The sequence below is a fragment of the Curcuma longa genome, chromosome 11, assembly GCF_044706935.1.
Source record: "Curcuma longa cultivar G26 ecotype Majalengka, Jawa Barat chromosome 11, ITB_CL_G26_1.1, whole genome shotgun sequence".
Classification (NCBI taxonomy): Eukaryota; Viridiplantae; Streptophyta; class Magnoliopsida; order Zingiberales; family Zingiberaceae; genus Curcuma; species Curcuma longa.
Window position 1 is genome coordinate 12619226 of NC_133871.1, and position 18798 is coordinate 12638023.

General features: G+C 38.8%; 4 protein-coding genes across 4 annotated transcripts; 3 read left to right on the top strand and 1 right to left on the bottom strand.

Moving 5' to 3' along the window:
• The first annotated feature begins 827 nt into the window (after positions 1 to 827).
• On the top strand, positions 828 to 6728 carry LOC141839940 (ATPase 10, plasma membrane-type-like). The gene is made up of 21 exons (XM_074727804.1): positions 828 to 974; positions 1044 to 1163; positions 1310 to 1408; positions 1529 to 1666; positions 1809 to 1943; positions 2031 to 2210; positions 2360 to 2566; positions 2633 to 2752; positions 2840 to 2959; positions 3068 to 3190; positions 3261 to 3365; positions 3462 to 3606; positions 3702 to 3863; positions 4020 to 4258; positions 4369 to 4401; positions 4486 to 4567; positions 4655 to 4815; positions 4908 to 5081; positions 5278 to 5460; positions 5540 to 5703; positions 6458 to 6728. Exons 1-21 carry the CDS (start codon positions 912 to 914, stop codon positions 6552 to 6554), a joined length of 2850 nt encoding a protein of 949 aa, XP_074583905.1. The 5' UTR covers positions 828 to 911; the 3' UTR covers positions 6555 to 6728.
• Positions 6729 to 8258: 1530 nt separating this feature from the next.
• LOC141839939 (uncharacterized) lies at positions 8259 to 11150 on the top strand. Its single transcript, XM_074727803.1, has 4 exons — positions 8259 to 8657; positions 8917 to 9069; positions 9344 to 9661; positions 10442 to 11150. The coding sequence occupies exons 1-4, from the start codon at positions 8298 to 8300 to the stop codon at positions 10847 to 10849; spliced, it is 1239 nt and encodes a 412-aa protein (XP_074583904.1). The 5' UTR covers positions 8259 to 8297; the 3' UTR covers positions 10850 to 11150.
• Positions 11151 to 11572: 422 nt separating this feature from the next.
• LOC141838354 (26S proteasome regulatory subunit 7A-like) lies at positions 11573 to 15832 on the top strand. Its single transcript, XM_074725804.1, has 10 exons — positions 11573 to 11734; positions 12403 to 12484; positions 13304 to 13395; positions 13475 to 13552; positions 13637 to 13698; positions 13824 to 13968; positions 14179 to 14397; positions 14515 to 14696; positions 15141 to 15316; positions 15567 to 15832. The coding sequence occupies exons 1-10, from the start codon at positions 11651 to 11653 to the stop codon at positions 15722 to 15724; spliced, it is 1278 nt and encodes a 425-aa protein (XP_074581905.1). The 5' UTR covers positions 11573 to 11650; the 3' UTR covers positions 15725 to 15832.
• A 1952-nt stretch (positions 15833 to 17784) lies between these two features.
• Positions 17785 to 18410, bottom strand: LOC141842110 (uncharacterized). Its single transcript, XM_074730326.1, has one exon. The coding sequence runs from the start codon at positions 18288 to 18290 to the stop codon at positions 17880 to 17882; it is 411 nt and encodes a 136-aa protein (XP_074586427.1). The 5' UTR covers positions 18291 to 18410; the 3' UTR covers positions 17785 to 17879.
• Positions 18411 to 18798: the final 388 nt, after the last annotated feature.

Sequence of the window (18798 nt, forward strand, 5' to 3'; positions counted from 1 at the left end):
GTTGCTGCTCTTGCCGTGCTGTCCGATTATCGCTGGCCACTGCCTTGGGTGCGATTAACGTGTCACTCGTCGGTACTCCGTCCGGCGTCAGATTTCAACTTAATAGTGGGCTCGATCGCGGATGACAATGGCGTGCGCCACTGTCGACTGCGATCGGCTCAGATTTCGATCGAATCGCGATTGTCGGACGGCAAAGAACGGGCCGGCATCGCACGTTGGTCCTTCCTCGACCAGTCATTGATCGCGATTTGGTCGGAATTTGATCTGATCGCGGTCACCAGTGGCGCCGAGCGCTAGTGAGCTGCGTGTCGATCGTGTCCGAGGCGGCGGCCAATGGTAGTCAGACGACACGGTGAGAGCAGCGGGAGCAACGGTGGGATCAGCGGTGTCGCGGACGGATTGCGTAGGAAAAGTCGCGCAACATAGCATTTCTCATATATATTAATTACAAAATATCAAAGCGTTAATCAATATTTCACAAAGGAAGCACGTGTTCCACCCACACCAGTCCCGCACGGCCACACCACCGTACTAATCGACGATCGGGATTCGAACACGTGAGAAACGGACGTCTGAGATTGGAAGGCTCTGACGATACGGTTCGCAAGGGAAGGTTAGGTTTGACCGTTGAGTGGATTTGAAAAGCTGCTGGGTGGGATGGCGGGAAGGCCCACCCTCCGGTCAACCACCGGCCCAATCCGGCTCTCACCGCCAGCTTCCGGCTTAAGAGCTCTCTCTGCTCCACCACCTCCTCTCCAACCTCTCCTCAGCAGAAAGCTCAAGCTACAGAGACTTGGTAAATGTTCTTGGGCTCTCTTTCAAAATCCTTGAAAGGCATCTTCTTCGAATCCATTCTCGTGCAGAATTTTGTTGATTTGATGGTTTAGCACCGACCAAAGCATTCTTCAAAAATGGATGAGCTCGATCAGCCATTGCTCGGTCCCGAAAACTTTGGACGCGACTCCATAGATCTGGTAACCACTTTGAAAATTGTTCATTCTAAAGATGTTACTCTTTTAGGTGTGCTTGAGTGTCGATTACAGGAACGCATGCCCTTGGAGGATGTCTTTGAGCAACTAAGGACATCTAGAACCGGACTCTCTTCGGCAGATGCCGAAGCAAGACTGCAGCTTTTTGGACTAAACAAGTTAGAGGAGAAGCCTGTAAGTTCACAAAAACTTGTTCAGTGCTATTCATTTGTATAAATTGGATTGAAGAATTCAAATTATATAGCTTGATCCGTCCCTTGGTACATAAGGTTAGTGATGCTGTCGATTTGTTATCGTAATAATGATTCACTTAAATGCAGGAAAACAAGTTCTTGAAGTTCCTTAGTTTCATGTGGAACCCCTTGTCTTGGGTTATGGAAGCTGCTGCAGTGATGGCAATTGGGCTGGCTAATGGCGGAGTGAGTTATCTCAGATTAATGCATTCTATTTGTTTTGCTTCGTCATCGAGAACATGTAAATTCTTTCATTGCTTCTCCTTGTCTCAAGTGGTAATTTCTTTTTCTTCATCTGGTTATTAGGGCCAGGGTCCTGATTGGCAAGACTTTGTTGGAATCATCTGCCTTCTGATTCTGAATTCGACGATTAGTTTCATTGAGGAAAATAATGCTGGAAATGCTGCGGCTGCGCTCATGGCTCGTCTGGCCCCAAAGTGTAAGGTAGCTTCTGAATACCTATTGAATTTGTTTTGTGGCATAAAAGACACCACTAAACAACATCATGTGGAAGGATCAGTAAGGCCTCAATTTGTTACAAGGCATTAGTCGTTTCTGATTTCTAAATGGTAGACTCTGCCAATAGGTACTCAGAGATGTTCAATGGCAAGAGAAGGATGCTGCTATTCTTGTGCCAGGAGATATCATCAGCATCAAGCTTGGCGACATCATCCCTGCAGATGCCCGATTGCTTGAGGGAGATCCTTTGAAAGTCGATCAGGCAAATCTTTTGCAACTTCAGCTTCACTTTCATTATGCTCATTTGATTTGGAAATATGAGGACTATTTCATGTTGATGGTGATGCAGTCAGCTCTTACTGGTGAATCTTTACCTGTCACAAAGATAAGAGGTGATCTTGTATTCTCTGGCTCAATCTGTAAGCAAGGAGAGATTGAAGCTGTCATAATTGCAACTGGCATTCACTCTTTCTTTGGAAAAGCAGCCCTTTTGGTAGACTCTACAGAAGTAGTTGGGCACTTTCAGAAGGTAAAATTCGAGTATATTTCTTCCCGCCGATATCCTATAGAGGATTACATGTCTCTTTTAAGCTAGTCAGTGAAAAATCATGGACACTATCAAACATAGTTTTAGTCCCTTTTGAAAGAATGCAAGCAATTGATCAATTAACTTTTCAGGTTCTTACTTCAATTGGGAACTTCTGCATTTGCTCAATAGCCGTTGGAATAATTCTTGAAATCATAGTTATGTTTCCGGTCCAACATCGCTCGTATCGAAATGGAATCAATAACCTTCTTGTTCTCTTAATTGGGGGGATTCCAATAGCCATGCCAACAGTGCTATCAGTAACACTTGCAATTGGGTCTCATCGCCTTTCGCAACAGGTACATATTTGGAGTTAAAGCTACTATATGCAGCAAGCTATCTCATGCCAAAATGTCGATTTATAGGGTGCAATTACTAAGAGGATGACTGCAATTGAAGAATTAGCAGGAATGGATGTTCTTTGCAGTGATAAAACTGGCACACTTACACTGAACCGACTCACTGTCGATCGGAATCTTGTTGAGGTAGAAATACTTTTGTTCATGATTCATGAATCAGTTAGTAAACAACCAGTCTCAAGGGGATTCAAATAGTAGCTACTTATCCTATAGGTTTTCAGAGACGACATGGACAAGGACATGGTTATATTGCTCGCAGCAAGAGCCTCAAGGCTTGAGAACCAGGACGCCATCGATACTGCCATCATCAACATGCTTGCTGATCCTAAAGAGGTAAGAAGAACAATTTTCATCTGAAATTTAAGATCCTTCAAGTAGCATCTTGGCTCTACTTTAGGTTTGAGCAAGGAGAAATAACAGATAGATTTTGAACGTACATAGGCGCGCGCAAACATAACCGAAGTGCATTTCTTTCCCTTCAACCCTGTGGACAAAAGGACAGCTATAACTTACATTGATGTCGATGGAAATTGGTATCGAGCTAGCAAAGGAGCTCCAGAGCAGGTGACTTTTATGCATCACCTATTGTTACTTGTGTAATTCTTCTTGAATCTGAAGTTATTTTGCCCTTCAGATTCTAAATCTATGCCTCAATAAAGAGAAAGTAGCTGGAAAAGTTCATGCAATCATAGACAAATTTGCTGAAAGGGGTCTTCGCTCACTCGGAGTAGCTTTTCAGGTAAATTGACAAACTTCTTACAAGTTTCTTGGCTATAACTAGAACAAGAAAAACCATGATCTTGCTTAATTTTATTTTTTGAGTAAAACATTTCAGACTGTTCCTGAGAAGACAAAAGAGAGCACAGGGGGTCCATGGGTCTTCTGTGGCTTATTGCCATTGTTTGATCCACCTAGGCATGACAGTGCCGAGACCATTCGGAGGGCGCTAAACCTCGGTGTTTGCTTGAAGATGATTACTGGTATGTCTGGGATTTGATGCTGTTAAAGCTTCTCTATTTAAATTCTTGATGATCATTTTCTTTAAGTGCTTAAAAGAAGATATATCTTCCTGCAGGCGATCAACTAGCCATTGCTAAAGAAACCGGGCGACGACTAGGAATGGGAGCCAACATGTACCCTTCTTCGTCATTGTTTGGTCGCAATAAGGATGAAAACGATGCTCTTCCTGTTGATGAACTCATTGAAAAAGCAGATGGATTTGCTGGTGTTTTTCCTGGTATGTTTGGTTTAAACTGCAATCTACTGCTACTTCTATAAATGTTGAAGTTAATGCATTTGAAACCTAATCAACCACATCTCTACCAATGCAATGCACCAGAAACTATGATGTAATTCATCAAAGTTCTAATGCATATTCATTTTCTTATTTCAGAACATAAGTATGAGATTGTGAGGATTCTCCAACAAAAGAAGCATGTGTGTGGAATGACAGGCGATGGCGTAAATGATGCACCTGCGCTGAAGAAAGCAGATATAGGAATAGCAGTATCTGATTCTACAGATGCTGCAAGGAGCGCCGCCGATATTGTCCTCACAGAACCTGGATTGAGTGTCATTATAAGTGCTGTCTTGACCAGCAGAGCCATCTTCCAGAGAATGAAGAACTATACAGTTAAGAAGCTTGACTAAGTGATCATCCAATCAATTTCTTTGCAGTGCTCTTTTTCTTTCTTTCTTTCTTCTGTTTATGCCTTCATAGCCATTCTTTGCAAACAATGCAGATTTATGCTGTATCGATTACAATCCGTATAGTGGTAAGCAAACTGAAAATTTTGTGTTCTTCACTCATTTATGCTTGTGGCCAATTCCTAATCCTATATACTCTGTGTCTTTTGCAGCTTGGATTCATGCTACTTGCTTTGATATGGGAATATGACTTCCCCCCTTTCATGGTTTTGATCATAGCCATTCTGAATGATGGTAAAATAAAAGTTAACTATTTTCTCGAGTTCGGTATCATCCATGCAACTCTTTTTCCCAAATGACATCCTTTTTTTCCCTTTTCAGGGACCATTATGACGATATCGAAGGATCGTGTGAAGCCATCAAAGCACCCAGATAGCTGGAAGCTAGAAGAGATATTTACTACAGGCATTGTTATAGGCACATACCTTGCATTAGTGACTGTTCTTTTCTATTGGACTATCATGGAGACTAGTTTCTTTGAGGTATTACAGTTGTTTCTTATTGCAATTCAATTGCAAGTGTAGCTTCAAAACACCTACCCTTTCTGATGGTTCTTTTATTCCATAAATAACAGACTCATTTCAAAGTTAGAACTCTAAGTGGGAACACTGAAGAAGTGTCTTCTGCTATATATCTGCAAGTTAGCATCATTAGTCAAGCTCTTATATTCGTCACACGCAGCCAAGGTTGGTCGTTTTTGGAGCGACCGGGCACTCTTTTGATGTGTGCATTTGTCATAGCTCAATTGGTAAGTTCCCTAGAACTCAGTCACTTGTTCACAATACTTTTGCTTCTTCAAGTGCAGTTCCAAGTTAAACTCAGTATCTAACTAGTTTAGAAAATTCACCTCTATTCGATCTTTCTTTTGATAGATAATCAGTTTATCGGGTATAACTCTGGTTTTTTTATCAACATATCCATAAATTTTACAATCTGTGGTGCAGGTTGCCACATTGATTGCAGTTTATGCTCATATAAGTTTTGCATACATAAGTGGCATAGGCTGGGGCTGGGCTGGTGTGATCTGGATTTACAGTTTGGTTTTCTACATTCCTCTCGATATAATCAAGTTTGCCGTTCGATATGCTCTTAGTGGAGAAGCATGGAATCTGCTATTTGACAGAAAGGTAACAACTTCATTGGTTCTGCTCCCCTTTACAGAGTCAAGAGTTACTGATAATTAAGTTCTGTCATTGCCTATTGCAGACTGCTTTTACTAATAAAAAGAGCTTTGGAAAGGAAGATAGAGAGGCTCAATGGGTGATCTCCCAGCAATCTTTGCAAGGGCTTCTACCTTCTGATATTGTGAAACTCGGGCGACAACCGTCTTTGATTGCTGAACAGGCAAAGAGGCGTGCCGAAATAGCAAGGTAATGGATTTACTCTCAACAACTTGGCTGATGAATTTGGTGCATTGGGACTTTTAAATTCAAGTTCAAGCCAAACTCTACAAGGATAGCCTCGTGCACGAGTCTCCAATCGATGCTTATTCTACGAAGGTTCATGTTGTAGCCTAATTCTTGCCTAGCAAAGAGCTTGTTCCTCTAACTTGAACCCTTCACCTAAGCTAAGATAGAGCAACCTTTAGTCCATAACAATGCTTGCTCTCCAAGCTCTAGCTAAACTTTGTTCAAAGTAAATTCCCGCCTTAAGACTTTTCGGTCATCCCTTACTAGGCTACAAACAAAAACTAACATATGGTTTATGAAACTTGGAGGGATAGCCTCGTGCACGAGTCTCCAATCGATGTTTATTCTACGAAGGTTCATGTTGTAGCCTAATTCTTGCCTAGCAAAGAGCTTGTTTCTCTAACTTGAACCCTTCACCTAAGCTAAGATAGAGCAACCTTTAGTCCATAACAATGCTTGTTCTCCAAGTTCTAGCTAAACTTTGTTCTAAGTAAGTTCCCGCCTTACGACTTTTCCGCCATCCCTTACTAGGCTACAAACAAAAACTAACATATGGTTTATGAAACTTGGAGACTAGAACAGCTAAAAGTTGTTGGTCATCTCCAATATGTACAACCAAATTCACTTTAAGTAGCCTTCATAAGCCACAACCATAAAGAAATAAGTCATTCATTTTGGGGTTTAGTTACTTGACAATGTTTAATATTACTTGCAGGTTGGGAGAGATACACACACTAAGAGGGCATGTTGAATCTGTTGTTAGATTGAAGAAATTAGATATCAATGTCATTCAAGGTGGTCATACGGTGTGATACTATTGATGATGACAAGCAATCGACTACGTGTTGTCCTTGTTGCATCGTTTTTAGATGCATGATTCTTAATATGGTAGTATGAAAAAAAAATTATAGATTTGTGTTGTAATTAGGATGATTGAGTCGAGGTGATTTGTTTTCGATAAGTTGTGGTCATTCATTTGAGTTGTTAGCAGAATAATTCATTTTTGCACTATGAAGAATAAACTTGATGTTTTAATATATGGATTGTTAATAAAACTATTTTCTATGAGTTTAAGAAATATGATAATTTCTTCGTTCCTTTAAATTGAGTGGTAGCAAATATGAGCTGGCAAGAGTGGGGCCTTTGTTTTTACAAATCATCAAAGAGACGTTTCATTTTAATTTTTTATCAAAAGACATCCCACTCTCTCTGTAAAATAACATAATTATCTTTCAATACTATTCCGATTATTATCCTGCCTATATGTCCCGCTTAAATTCTGAATCGATCGGTGCACATTATAGCAGCTATAAAACCGTAGTTGTTTCACGTGTTATAGCAACTATATATGGTGTTGTAGTTGCAACTACAATAGTTATAACTTGCATCGTAGCTGCTATAACTATAACAATTGTAGCAATTATAATTTCGTAGTTGCTATAATATAGAAAATAATCTTAATATAGAGGATTAACATTTTTTGTAGCTTCCGAAAAGACTTTAAGTGATATTTTCTGAATCTAAAATTGGACTGTTACCGGTTACACTCGATAACCAATGTAGATATCTGAACGAGCTTTGATTTGATATATTATGCGTCCCGTGATTCAATCCGAATTAAAAGTTATAACCTCTCAAAACTTATTTAACATTCACGTTATAGTAGCTATGAAACTATAACTATTACAACTATGTGGTAACTCAGTTGTAGCAATTACGAAATCGTAACTATTATAATTAATTGTGTAGCAACTACTGTAATTGCTACAATGTACGCTCAGTTAAAGCTAAGTATTCGGTTAAAATCGAACCGAATCGAACTGAATTAATTGAAACTGAATCGAATTAATTTTTTTTGAAAAAATCGAACCGACCGAATTTTCAAATAAAAATCGAATAAACCGAATCGATAAAATATCGATTAATTTGGTTGAAATAATTAAAATTTTTAAATATTATAAAAAATTTATCAATTAGTTAGTGATTTATAAGTTTACTTATTTAGAAATTTAGAAATTATTTTTTATTTTGATTAATTTAGTTTATTCGATTTAATTGAATAAAAAATTTTAAAATCAAAATCTAACTAAATTAAATGAATTAATCTATTTTTTAAAAAAAATAATTAAAATTCTAAAATAACCGAACTAAATTTTTAAATTCGATTGATTTATTCGATTTAATCAAATTTTTACTCAACGCTCAGTTCAGAATTTAGATAGAAAATATAAAAGAGAGTAACATATTGGAGGGTAGTTGGGTAATTATATAAGAATACCCTTTGATATTTTGATAAATTATGACTGCTTTTTGAAATATGATTTATTATAGTGTAATTAAATTATGATTTATTATAATTTTATATGAAGATTTAATTATTTAAATATCATAAATAATTTGAGTATTTGATTTTACTGGGTTTAATTTATAAATAAGCCATTTTCATGGGCTGAAAGGCCGATCACTATAAATTCCTTAAAGCGCTTCGGCGTCCTAAAACCCTAGGGATAGAACGCTCGAAGGAAGAAACTAAGTCTCGACGCGATCGACAGGCCATGGCGGGAGCCGCCTCCGTTGCCCGAAGTGAAAGCAAGAAGGGGAAGAGGAAGCGAGTGAATGTTGCGATGGAGGGTGTTTCAGAGGCCGCCGACCGCGCCGCTCCCATAATCGGCTACTTCCCGTCCGGCTTCGATCCCCATAGCTACGCCAACGGCGATCCCAACATCAAGGTCTTCAGGAACAAGAGGAGGCCCAACCGCCTTGAGCTCGTTGTTAGCCCTAACGGTTCTAGCGTTGAATTTGTCGGTAGGAGCTACGCTGGAGAGGCTGCGGTTCCTCAGATATGTAATTATGCAGTAGGTGTGCTGGACAAGGAATCGCAGACTCTTAAGATTGTGCCCATCGCTTCCAACAAGGTAACATATCCGGAAAAGATCGCTCTTTTATGATTCTAGCTCTTTCTTCTTCTTCTTTTTTTTTTTATTTTTTGCTTCATCTACGATCTACTATTTAAGGGTTTCCTTTCGCCTATAAGCAACTAACTCAAGTTTTTTTTTCTTTTCTTGGGTACTTGAAATAGATTGATATCAATTATTCCCTTTGATTTCAGCAAGATGTTTGTGTTATACATTATTCTACTTGTCTAGTTGTTAAGCCTTACCTTGATGATTGCAGATCTTAAGATTGGAACCACGAGTGAAAGGAAATTCTTTTGTTGAGACAGAAGTTTCAGAAGGTTTAGCAGAAGAGAGTGTTGGTACAAACAAAGTAGAAAGAAAAGTTGGAGATCTTACATTAATGTACGGGACAAAGAAGGACAGGGACTCGGTATGTTTTTTTTTGTTTTTGTTTTTGTTTTTGTCTTGGTACTTAATACCTACACTATTGAATGGGAACCCTAAATAGTGTTCTAGTGTCTCAGTTCTAGTTATCTGAAGTCCAAAGTAGTCTGCTAGAGGTTTCTTTGATAATCATCTCGTGACTCTGTAGAAATCATATGCAGTTGCCTACTACTGTCCCATATTCCTATCTGCCTAATGGATCACTTGTGTGCAATGTATGCTGTCTAGTTGACATGTGATTTATATGGCGATCATTGCAGGATAAAAGATGGAAATCATTTTTTCGCCAGCGGAATGATGCTTCAGCTCATGAACACATTAACAGTATTAATCAGGATACTGATGAAGGGAATGATGTTCTTGAGGATGCTGTGGAATCCATTCCTCGTAACATTCCACCTCATGATCTTTCTGCAGATACACCAGATAAAGCTTATCATCTGGATGAGATTATTCCCATAATTGAAAGAGATGACCTCTTTGACATTTTGGAGGTGGTAGAGTCTGAAACAGCCATTTCTTCTAAAAATTATCCACATTTTGTCCACAACCGTATGCATAAGCTAAGGGACATTAAGGTACATTAATCTAGCACATTGACTTTATTACTTTATGCTTATGCTTTTATGATTTTTCTTCCGTCATAATGGCTTAGTGGTTTTTTAGTCTCTTGCTCTTATTTTGTTGCATTATGGCATAAATTTAGCTTTCACATAGTCCCTTGTAACCTATTCTTGCAATGTTGTAAATGATAAGCAATCACACTGGCTCATGCAGATCGAATGTGATTGATGATAAATGGACTTAGAACTTCCGGTTACAACTTTGGAACTAATGCTCTTTCTTTTCCTATTGGAATCTCATGCTAGCGTATATCTTGTATGTCAACGACTGGCATTCTTATGATGCGATCACAAGGAAGGCATACTTCTCTTAAAACCTACTCAGTATAATTATGTAGGCAGTCTTACTCATATGGGTTAGTTTCAGTAGACACTAGCAAGCAAAATCACATTCTTCTTTCCTCTATGACACTATAACCTGAGAAAAGTTAACTAGTTGGAGTCTTATACCAAAGTTAATCAACAAATCCTCTTAAGTGATCTATCAGTTGCATACTTGGGGGAGTACCTTTTGTCTTCTGTAAACCATGGATGAGTCCCTCAAAGTTGAGACTTCATAATATAATTTTGCAATTTTTTTTTTTAAATTTTTGGTACTTGAGAACAAAAGAATTTGAATCTTATACGATTGAGGTCTTTATCCTTTGTGCCTTGCAATCACACTAATTCAATATCATGTAAGTAAGTTGCTGTCCTTTAGTAAAAATTAACCTATTGTTTTTTCCTTCTTCACAGGATCAGACAGAAAAGGAGAAGCAAGCTTACATACTTTCATACATCTCTCATCTTTGCCATTTTTGGAATCGGCAACATAATGAACGTTTGGAGCATCCAACGATTCCACGTGCATCGTATCGGAACTTCACTAGGACATTTATAGATCCAAACACAGGTCGTATGTCAACGGAGAAGGGCGAACTTCTGATTGGGTACATCTTAGTGCTCACACTTTTCGTGGATTCTTTCGAAACGGATCCCACTGATATCGCAAGAGACTTGAAGATGACTACAATATCTCTGAAACCATACTTTCTACAATTGGGATGCAAAGGCAAGCGGGTAGGCGTTTGTAAACCCACGATTATGACTCTGACTGCTCCTCTTCAGTTCCCAGAAATCAAAGTGCCCAAGAGAAAGAAGTAATCATCTTAAGCTAGTGCCTGTGCTTGTATTGCCACTATGCTTGATGCTGTTTAGCTCCAAGAATCAAAGATGATGAGCAGCAAGCAGTCTTCTTAAGATATCGCAGGTTTCAGACATGCACATCTTGATGCAATGCTCAGCTTCATAAACAACAATTGGAGTTAGCTCGGGAAGGGTTGCAATTGTTTGTTGTTTTCTGCTGTTCTGATTTGTTGTTTTAATGTGGCTGGAATATTTAACTATTTTAGAATGTGGGATGATATATAATTAGTCAATTCGCCATTTTGTTTTGCTTGAAAAATCAGATGCTCCTATGCAACGTGACTAACAAATAAAAGTTCCAATAGTTTTTTAGAACAGACATCAGTTCTTGATGTGGTTGAGTAAAGGTTTACTTGAATACTCATTTATAATCATTGGAAAAAAATGAAGTGTTCTTACATTATTTAAATATTATTATTTTTTATTTAATTTTTGAATCGATAATAATTATGAAAATTATAATATATATATAATGTTATAATTTTATAATTATTAATGTGGATGATGAATAATAGTTACTGTACCTCTCGCTGAGACTTGTTTCGCAAGCAAAGTAAAGTTGCATAACGCAGGTCAGAACCGTCCATTTACCATCCGACGGCCTTGCTCTTCCCGAACCGAATCTGCGCTCGACTCGATATCGCACCCTCGAGTTCAAACGCTGCTGCCGTCCGATTCCAACCCCAAGCGGCGGAGCTAATCGTCGACGAGCCGGGTAGAGAGAGAGAGAGAGAGAGAGAGAGAGAGAGAGAGATCAGCATGGCTCCCGAGCTCGAGGACGAGATCAACGAGAAGAACCCTCGCCCCCTCGACGAAGACGACATTGCCCTCCTCAAGACCTATGTGAGAAACCCTCCTGTTGTGCCTATGGATTATCTCTCATCTGATTTTCGTTTGCTCCTTCTTTCGTCTTCTCTTCCACCTAATTGAGTCCGAAGTTGAGCTTATTGTATAAAGGAGTTCTCGAACATTTTGCAGCGGTGTGATTTAGGATCTCCTCTTCGGTTTATCTTTTGTTTAATTGTGGATCACCTTTTTTATTTTCATTGTTTCTTTTTTGGAGCGCAAGATCGAAAATTTCGTTTTTGGCGTGACTTCTTTTTATTGAAAAGATTTTTTTTGGGCTCGTGTTGTTTCCTGATCAAATAAATTTGTGATTTAGGAATGGTTCAATTACTATTTGCGTTTTATATTTTTTTCGCTTGCGTTTTAATATTAATCTTTTGTCACGACATCGCATCTATAGATAACATATTACGGTATCTACATTTTTAAGCTTGCAAGTATATATTTGTCGAGTTTTTTTTTCGTTTATTGATGGAATATTATCTGCATCAGGCTTTTTGCTTGCTTAGTTTTAATGTTTCCTTTGCATTAGGTTGTCCTCTATGTATAGCTGCTGGATCCGTTATGCTGATTGTTTTGGCTTGTTTGGATCCCTAGTTTGGACTAGTTAACTACTTAAACGTGATAATCCACTTCTTATTCTATTTGATAATGTTTGATGACAGGGTCTGGGACCTTACTCTACAAACATCAAAAAAGTGGAGAAGGAAATCAAGGAATTAGCCAAGAAGGTTAACGATTTATGTGGTATGTGTGCAGATGGAAAATTTTCTATTTAATTACAGATTAGAAGAATGTTACTTTTCTCAGTAGTATGTAGTCATTGGTAGTGAGCTCTTTTTTCTTGAAATCTCTTGTTAGCAAGTAGTAAGTACGTAGTTTTAAGTTAGAAGGAGAACTTTAAGGAAATCTTAAAATAGTTAGTTCGAAGTTATCAAGTGAATCTTTTAGGTGATGATAGTTTAGAAAGTCTAGAGTATCTCAGTGTTGAGTTTTTAAAGTGAAGCTGGATGAAGAGTGTTATATCATAAAGGGCATGCCAAAATGAAGCTGAACAGTAATATGGTACATATCAAGGCCAGGCTAAAGGGAATCGATATGTGAATACCAAATATAGAGCAAAGCATTTTATGTAAGCATGCTGTTGATTTATTATGGCCAGAAGATAACCCGATTTGTTTTTGTAAACTAGTCAACGTCAACAAAAACCAGTGAATTCAGATACATATATTCTAACTAAATTCTAGAATGGTGGATTGTTGGTTTTGATATCTCTTCGGCTTTTATTAGCTAAGCATGCTTGTAAACGTGAGATTTTCAGTCAAACAATGAGACAAAGCTCTTCTTGATGGTCAAATATCTTTTCACTACAAAAGTGATCACTTTTGCTGTTGACTTTCTTCTCACAATTACTGTTTGATCTGCAAGTTTACTGTGTATTCTAGTACCTATTATTTTACTTTTAATCAAGTCAAACTAAATTGTAATTTATCATATGGAATAACATCATGTTAGTCACTGTTGTGCTTGCCTGCGTGTCTATTGATTTCTTTTTTCCTGCGATAGGAATCAAGGAATCTGATACTGGTCTAGCTGCACCAAGTCAATGGGATTTAGTCTCTGACAAGCAAATGATGCAAGAGGAGCAACCTCTTCAAGTAATCATATTCTTATGGATTCTATGTCTGTGTTAATTTTCCCTGGTAAGTTTATAGTGACACTTTTCTTCTTTTGAAGGTTGCAAGGTGTACAAAGATTATCAGTCCAAACACAGAAGATGCTAAATATATGATTAATGTTAAGCAAATAGCTAAGGTATATTTCTTTCTGATGTGTTTACAGTATTCAGACTATGATTGACAGTTTCACATTGCATAATGATATCTTTTTCTTATGTAGTTTGTGGTTGGACTGGGAGATAAAGTATCCCCCACTGATATCGAAGAAGGGATGCGTGTAGGGTGAGAAGACTATTTTTAATATATATATTTTTAAAGCTTAATAGTAGTTAATTGTAGTATTATGATGAAGAGCTGGCAGAGTATGTGCCACATTAATGTTATGTTTCTTCTATTTATAAATGCAGGGTTGATAGGAACAAGTATCAAATTCAAATTCCTTTGCCACCTAAGATTGATCCGAGTGTTACAATGATGACTGTTGAAGAGAAGCCTGATGTTACCTACAATGATGTAGGTGGATGCAAGGAGCAAATTGAGAAGATGCGAGAAGTGTGTATATTTGACTACCTTTTTATTGCTTTGTTTCCATCATATTATTAGTTTTTTTGTGTTTAATTCATTACCTTTTCTAGGAGTCAGATATCATAAATTTAAGATTTTATTTGTGGTTTGTGTGGTACTTAAGATTTAGTTTGACTTAATGTTTATCATCAAATATTTAAAACTATGTTTGGATTATTTTTATCCCATTATCTTCAGGTTGTAGAGCTTCCTATGCTTCATCCAGAGAAATTTGTCAAATTAGGTATCGATCCTCCAAAAGGTGTTCTCTGTTATGGTCCCCCAGGAACTGGCAAAACCCTACTAGCTAGAGCGGTAGCTAACAGAACAGATGCTTGCTTTATCCGTGTAATTGGAAGTGAACTTGTGCAGAAGTACGTTGGAGAAGGAGCTCGGATGGTTCGTGAACTCTTTCAGGTTGTCAAGCTTCCAGAGTAAATTCAGCATTCTTTAGAGTCCAATTGCCCCTGTTAGTTGTGCTTTATTTGTCGGCCACCTCTATTCTGTTCTATTGATGGTCTCTTTTGGTAATAGATGGCACGCTCAAAGAAGGCTTGCATTGTCTTCTTTGATGAAGTTGATGCAATTGGTGGTGCTCGGTTTGATGATGGGGTTGGTGGTGACAATGAAGTTCAGCGTACCATGCTTGAAATTGTCAATCAGCTTGATGGTTTTGATGCTAGAGGAAACATTAAAGTCCTAATGGCCACCAATAGGTATGTTTCTAACTCATATTTGGCAGTCCATTAGTCCCACAATGTTACAATGTCAATCCGTGCATGCAAATTATGTCAAAGCCATATCAGCATCTACATCAATTATTCTAAATGCATACACTCTCGATGTTTTAGCCACAATGAGAAAACTGAATAGAGATTCGAGTTTCTTAAAGCATAATTGTTGGTCTAATTTAGGAGTGAAGAGATACTTTTGTGTAGTCAGTAGCAGAGTAATTTCTTGAAATGACTGCAAACCTTAAATAGTGTACTCTTCAATTCCTTCATCTGTGCAACAAATATTTCGTCTAATAATTTTTAGTGGTGCCAGACTGTTTTGCATCATAAATTACTCAAATAAATGAATGTTAATTATCCTTTCCTTACATAAAACATGAAAAATCTATGATTAACTATTTGCCTGTCTGGTTCTAAATAATGCAGGCCTGACACTTTAGATCCCGCACTGTTACGCCCTGGAAGGTTGGATCGTAAGGTTGAGTTTGGCCTGCCAGATTTGGAGGGTCGAACACAAATATTCAAGATTCACACCAGGACAATGAATTGTGAGAGGGATATCCGGTTTGAGCTTCTTGCCCGCCTCTGCCCAAATTCCACTGGTGAGAAATGCTTGCCCCTATTACAAGTTGGCTGATGATAACTGGTGCCATTTAGTAAAGTCCATTACGAGCCTGATTGTGCTAAAAGTTGAGAAACCAATAAGCTGCAACATTATTTTATAAGGAATTCCTACAAGATCTTTTGAGAATTTACAAGTTGGAACAACCAACCCCATACAAATTCCTGCTACAATTTTTGGCAATTTTTCATGCCGAGGATCTTTGTTATTGACATTTACTTCTTTTATAGGGGCTGATATAAGAAGTGTGTGCACTGAAGCTGGGATGTACGCGATTAGAGCAAGAAGGAAGAATGTCACGGAGAAAGATTTCCTTGATGCAGTGAATAAAGTCATCAAAGGCTACCAAAAGTTCAGCGCCACACCCAAGTACATGGTCTACAACTAAATATGTCGCCGTGTGGAGCATTTAACTTTTATCCACTGCAATACACACATTGCCTCGGACCTTGCCTGGTAACTTATACGCAGTTAATTTAAGTTTCTGAGTTGTTTTTGTTAAAGCTTAAATGGGGAATGCAAGAACGCAAATTCCTGTTTCGCAAGAGCACGGCCGAGTGGTGGAACTCTGTTCTTGTTCAAAATTTAGTTTCAGTATTTTCTCAGTATAATAGGATTCAACTTGAACAAGCGCTTGCCAGATCGAGTGTTTTTTGAGGTTTGGGTGTTGTTTCCTAATTTGAAATTTTAGACAGGATTATTGGTTATTCTGAATGTCTTCATTCCTTTCCATCGACAGATTTACCGCGCGTTGTGTTACTTACGAGTAAAAATGAAATTGGTATATTATTGACATTACTTTCAACTCATCGAAGTCGTTTTTCTCTAGACAGCAGTAGCTAGGGCTGTTTAGTCAATTAATCTTGGTGGAAGATAAGGAAAAAATGCCCAAATCTTTGGCAGCTTCAAAGTGTGAATGGTGACAAGAAATCTTTGAGAAGATAAACATGTGGATGTGCCGGATGTCAAGGGGAAGAATGCGGAGAGGAACTTGGTTTTTTTTTTTCAACTTTTCAAAATTCAATCTTTTGTGTTGATGTTATGAATTTCATGCTTATATTTATTCACCTCCAGATCATCTATGAAGAATCTAACTTCACACCTTCCAAATCATAGTTTCTAGTAAATCTTCCATATGATAATCAATTCAATTATGCTATAGTCAAAAATCCAATTGTGTTATTAACAATTCATAGATAGAAATTAACTGAACCTGCAAATACCTTTTGTAGACAAGAATTCCTACTACCTTAATAAGTCAATATAGCACATACCTAAAAGAATAATAGAAATAGTACATAAACCAGATTGACTCAAGAAATTTTAGCATGGAACAATGGATTAATGGAGAAAATGACAAACACAACAAGAACATCCAAAATTTTTTTTTACCATGACAAAGGAGGTTAGGAAAGGCCTGCTTCTTCTCTTCCTTCTCCAAAATTTTTCTCTCCCTTTCCATGGTGCAAGGCTAAGCATCCTTTTTCCCATGTGGGTTCTTGTTCTTTCATTACTTCTCTGCTGCTTCACATTGTAGTCCAACCTACTTCCATGCCTCATTTAAAGTTGCTTTCTGAGCCATTCAGAAAAAGGACTGAGATTTTTGACAGTCAATCAAATCCAAAAAGATCTGACAGCTTCACAGGGGAAAAGGAGGCAGTTATTCAATGAAATCACTGAGCTTTTGTCAGATTATTACAGCATTTAGACCTAATTCCTCATCCACACTGCAAACTCAACCTCAAGGAGACATCAGAATTTGCTAAGGCACTAGTGACAATAGAACACACAACTCAACAATCTCAAGCTGATTGATTTGTAAAGCCTAATAGAAGTTCTTAAAGGTATATATCAGTAAACTTTATCTTGAGTTTATTTTCTGTGTTCCAAATTAGATACTTTGCTTGGTACATATCAGAAAGTAAAAGACTCAATGAATATTTCCTTCCAATATGTAGAAGCATCACTCATTTTTTTCAAGTTTCCATATTTTTTGGGTTAAACCTGAATTCTGACATAAACATCCAATCTGATTTCTGCAGGACCTCAAGTTCAAAATTTGCACTTCTTTGTCCTAATTTTTCATTCTTCATGAATGCATGATGAGGTCCCCTCTCTCTTAAAAACCTGGCATCAGTTTGGCAAATGGAACCGTGAATGACACCTGTAATCAGATCAGATAAATAAGGAAACCTTATGTTACTTATTTGAAGGAGTTATGCATTTGGCTGTCCTAGGACAACATTTTGGTGCTGAATTAATCAACCAAAAACGTAAACAGATTTAGTATACAGATAAACTTGAACCTATGAATAAGTTTTACAGTAAATTATACAGATTTGAAGTTCTAAACTCTCTCTCTCTCTCTAGGTTAATTCAGGAGATAGATGTTGATTGCATGTTAGCTGCCTTATTTGATTAATATTATATTTTTATATCTCTCTTCAATTTCCATTGACCAGGCATCTCTTTCATAACGAGGTTATTTGATGGAACGAGTACAAAAGTAGTGAACAAGTAGCACTTCCCTCGAGCTTCCATCCTCACAGCTGAAGCGGCGGCTGGACCTCGATCCTGGAGACACCTTCTTTGGCTTCCGCCGTTTTCGCCACCTCCACTTCCCCCACCACCAGCGCCGCCACCGCCTCGTCGATTACCTCTTCCCCTGCGTAGTTAGGGTCCTTCTCGTCGACGGCCGCAGGAACAGGGTCCAGCTCGCTCTCCACCAGATCTTCCGGACCCTCCCAGGTGAACTTACCGCCGTGGCCGGACTTAGGCGGGCCGCGTCCGATCCCGAGGCCATCGGCCGGGTGGCGCTCCAGGCGCAGCACGCCCTTATCGGCCAGCTTCTTCTCGAAGTGGTGTGCCGTGTCGGGGCGACGCGTTTTGGGCAGCGCCACGCGGTCATGCTTCTTCTTGCCCTCCTCGTCCCCGCTAGCGACCCTCATCTCCATCGCCGTCTCTCTCGGCTCGTGCCTTGCGAAGCGGATGGGTGTGGTCGGAAAGAATCTAGGGCAGGAATTTATAGGCGGCGGCCGGCCAGTAAGATGGAAAACTGCGGGAGCTCGCGGGAGAAGTCCAGAAAAGGATCGAAGGTTGTGGAATGTAGTGCCACGTGTTTATATATAAAAGATTTGATATTCTGAACGGTAAATTCGTGCACCTGTGAGCGAGACTCTGACCCATTACCACTGCCGTCGGCCATGGACTCGGGCGCGATCGACCTGCTGCTCACCGACACTTCATCGGACATCGGATTCCGATCGCATAGTGATCAGAATCCGACATAATTTGATCAGAAACCGTCAAATCACGCAGTCGGAGATGGCACGGCCATTGCCGACCGCGATCGGGTCGGATTCCAATCGAATTGCAGCCGAAGATCGACCGAGGAAGGACCGACGTGTGACACCGATCTATCCTCGGTCAGATTCCGATCACGATTCAGTCAGAATCCGAACC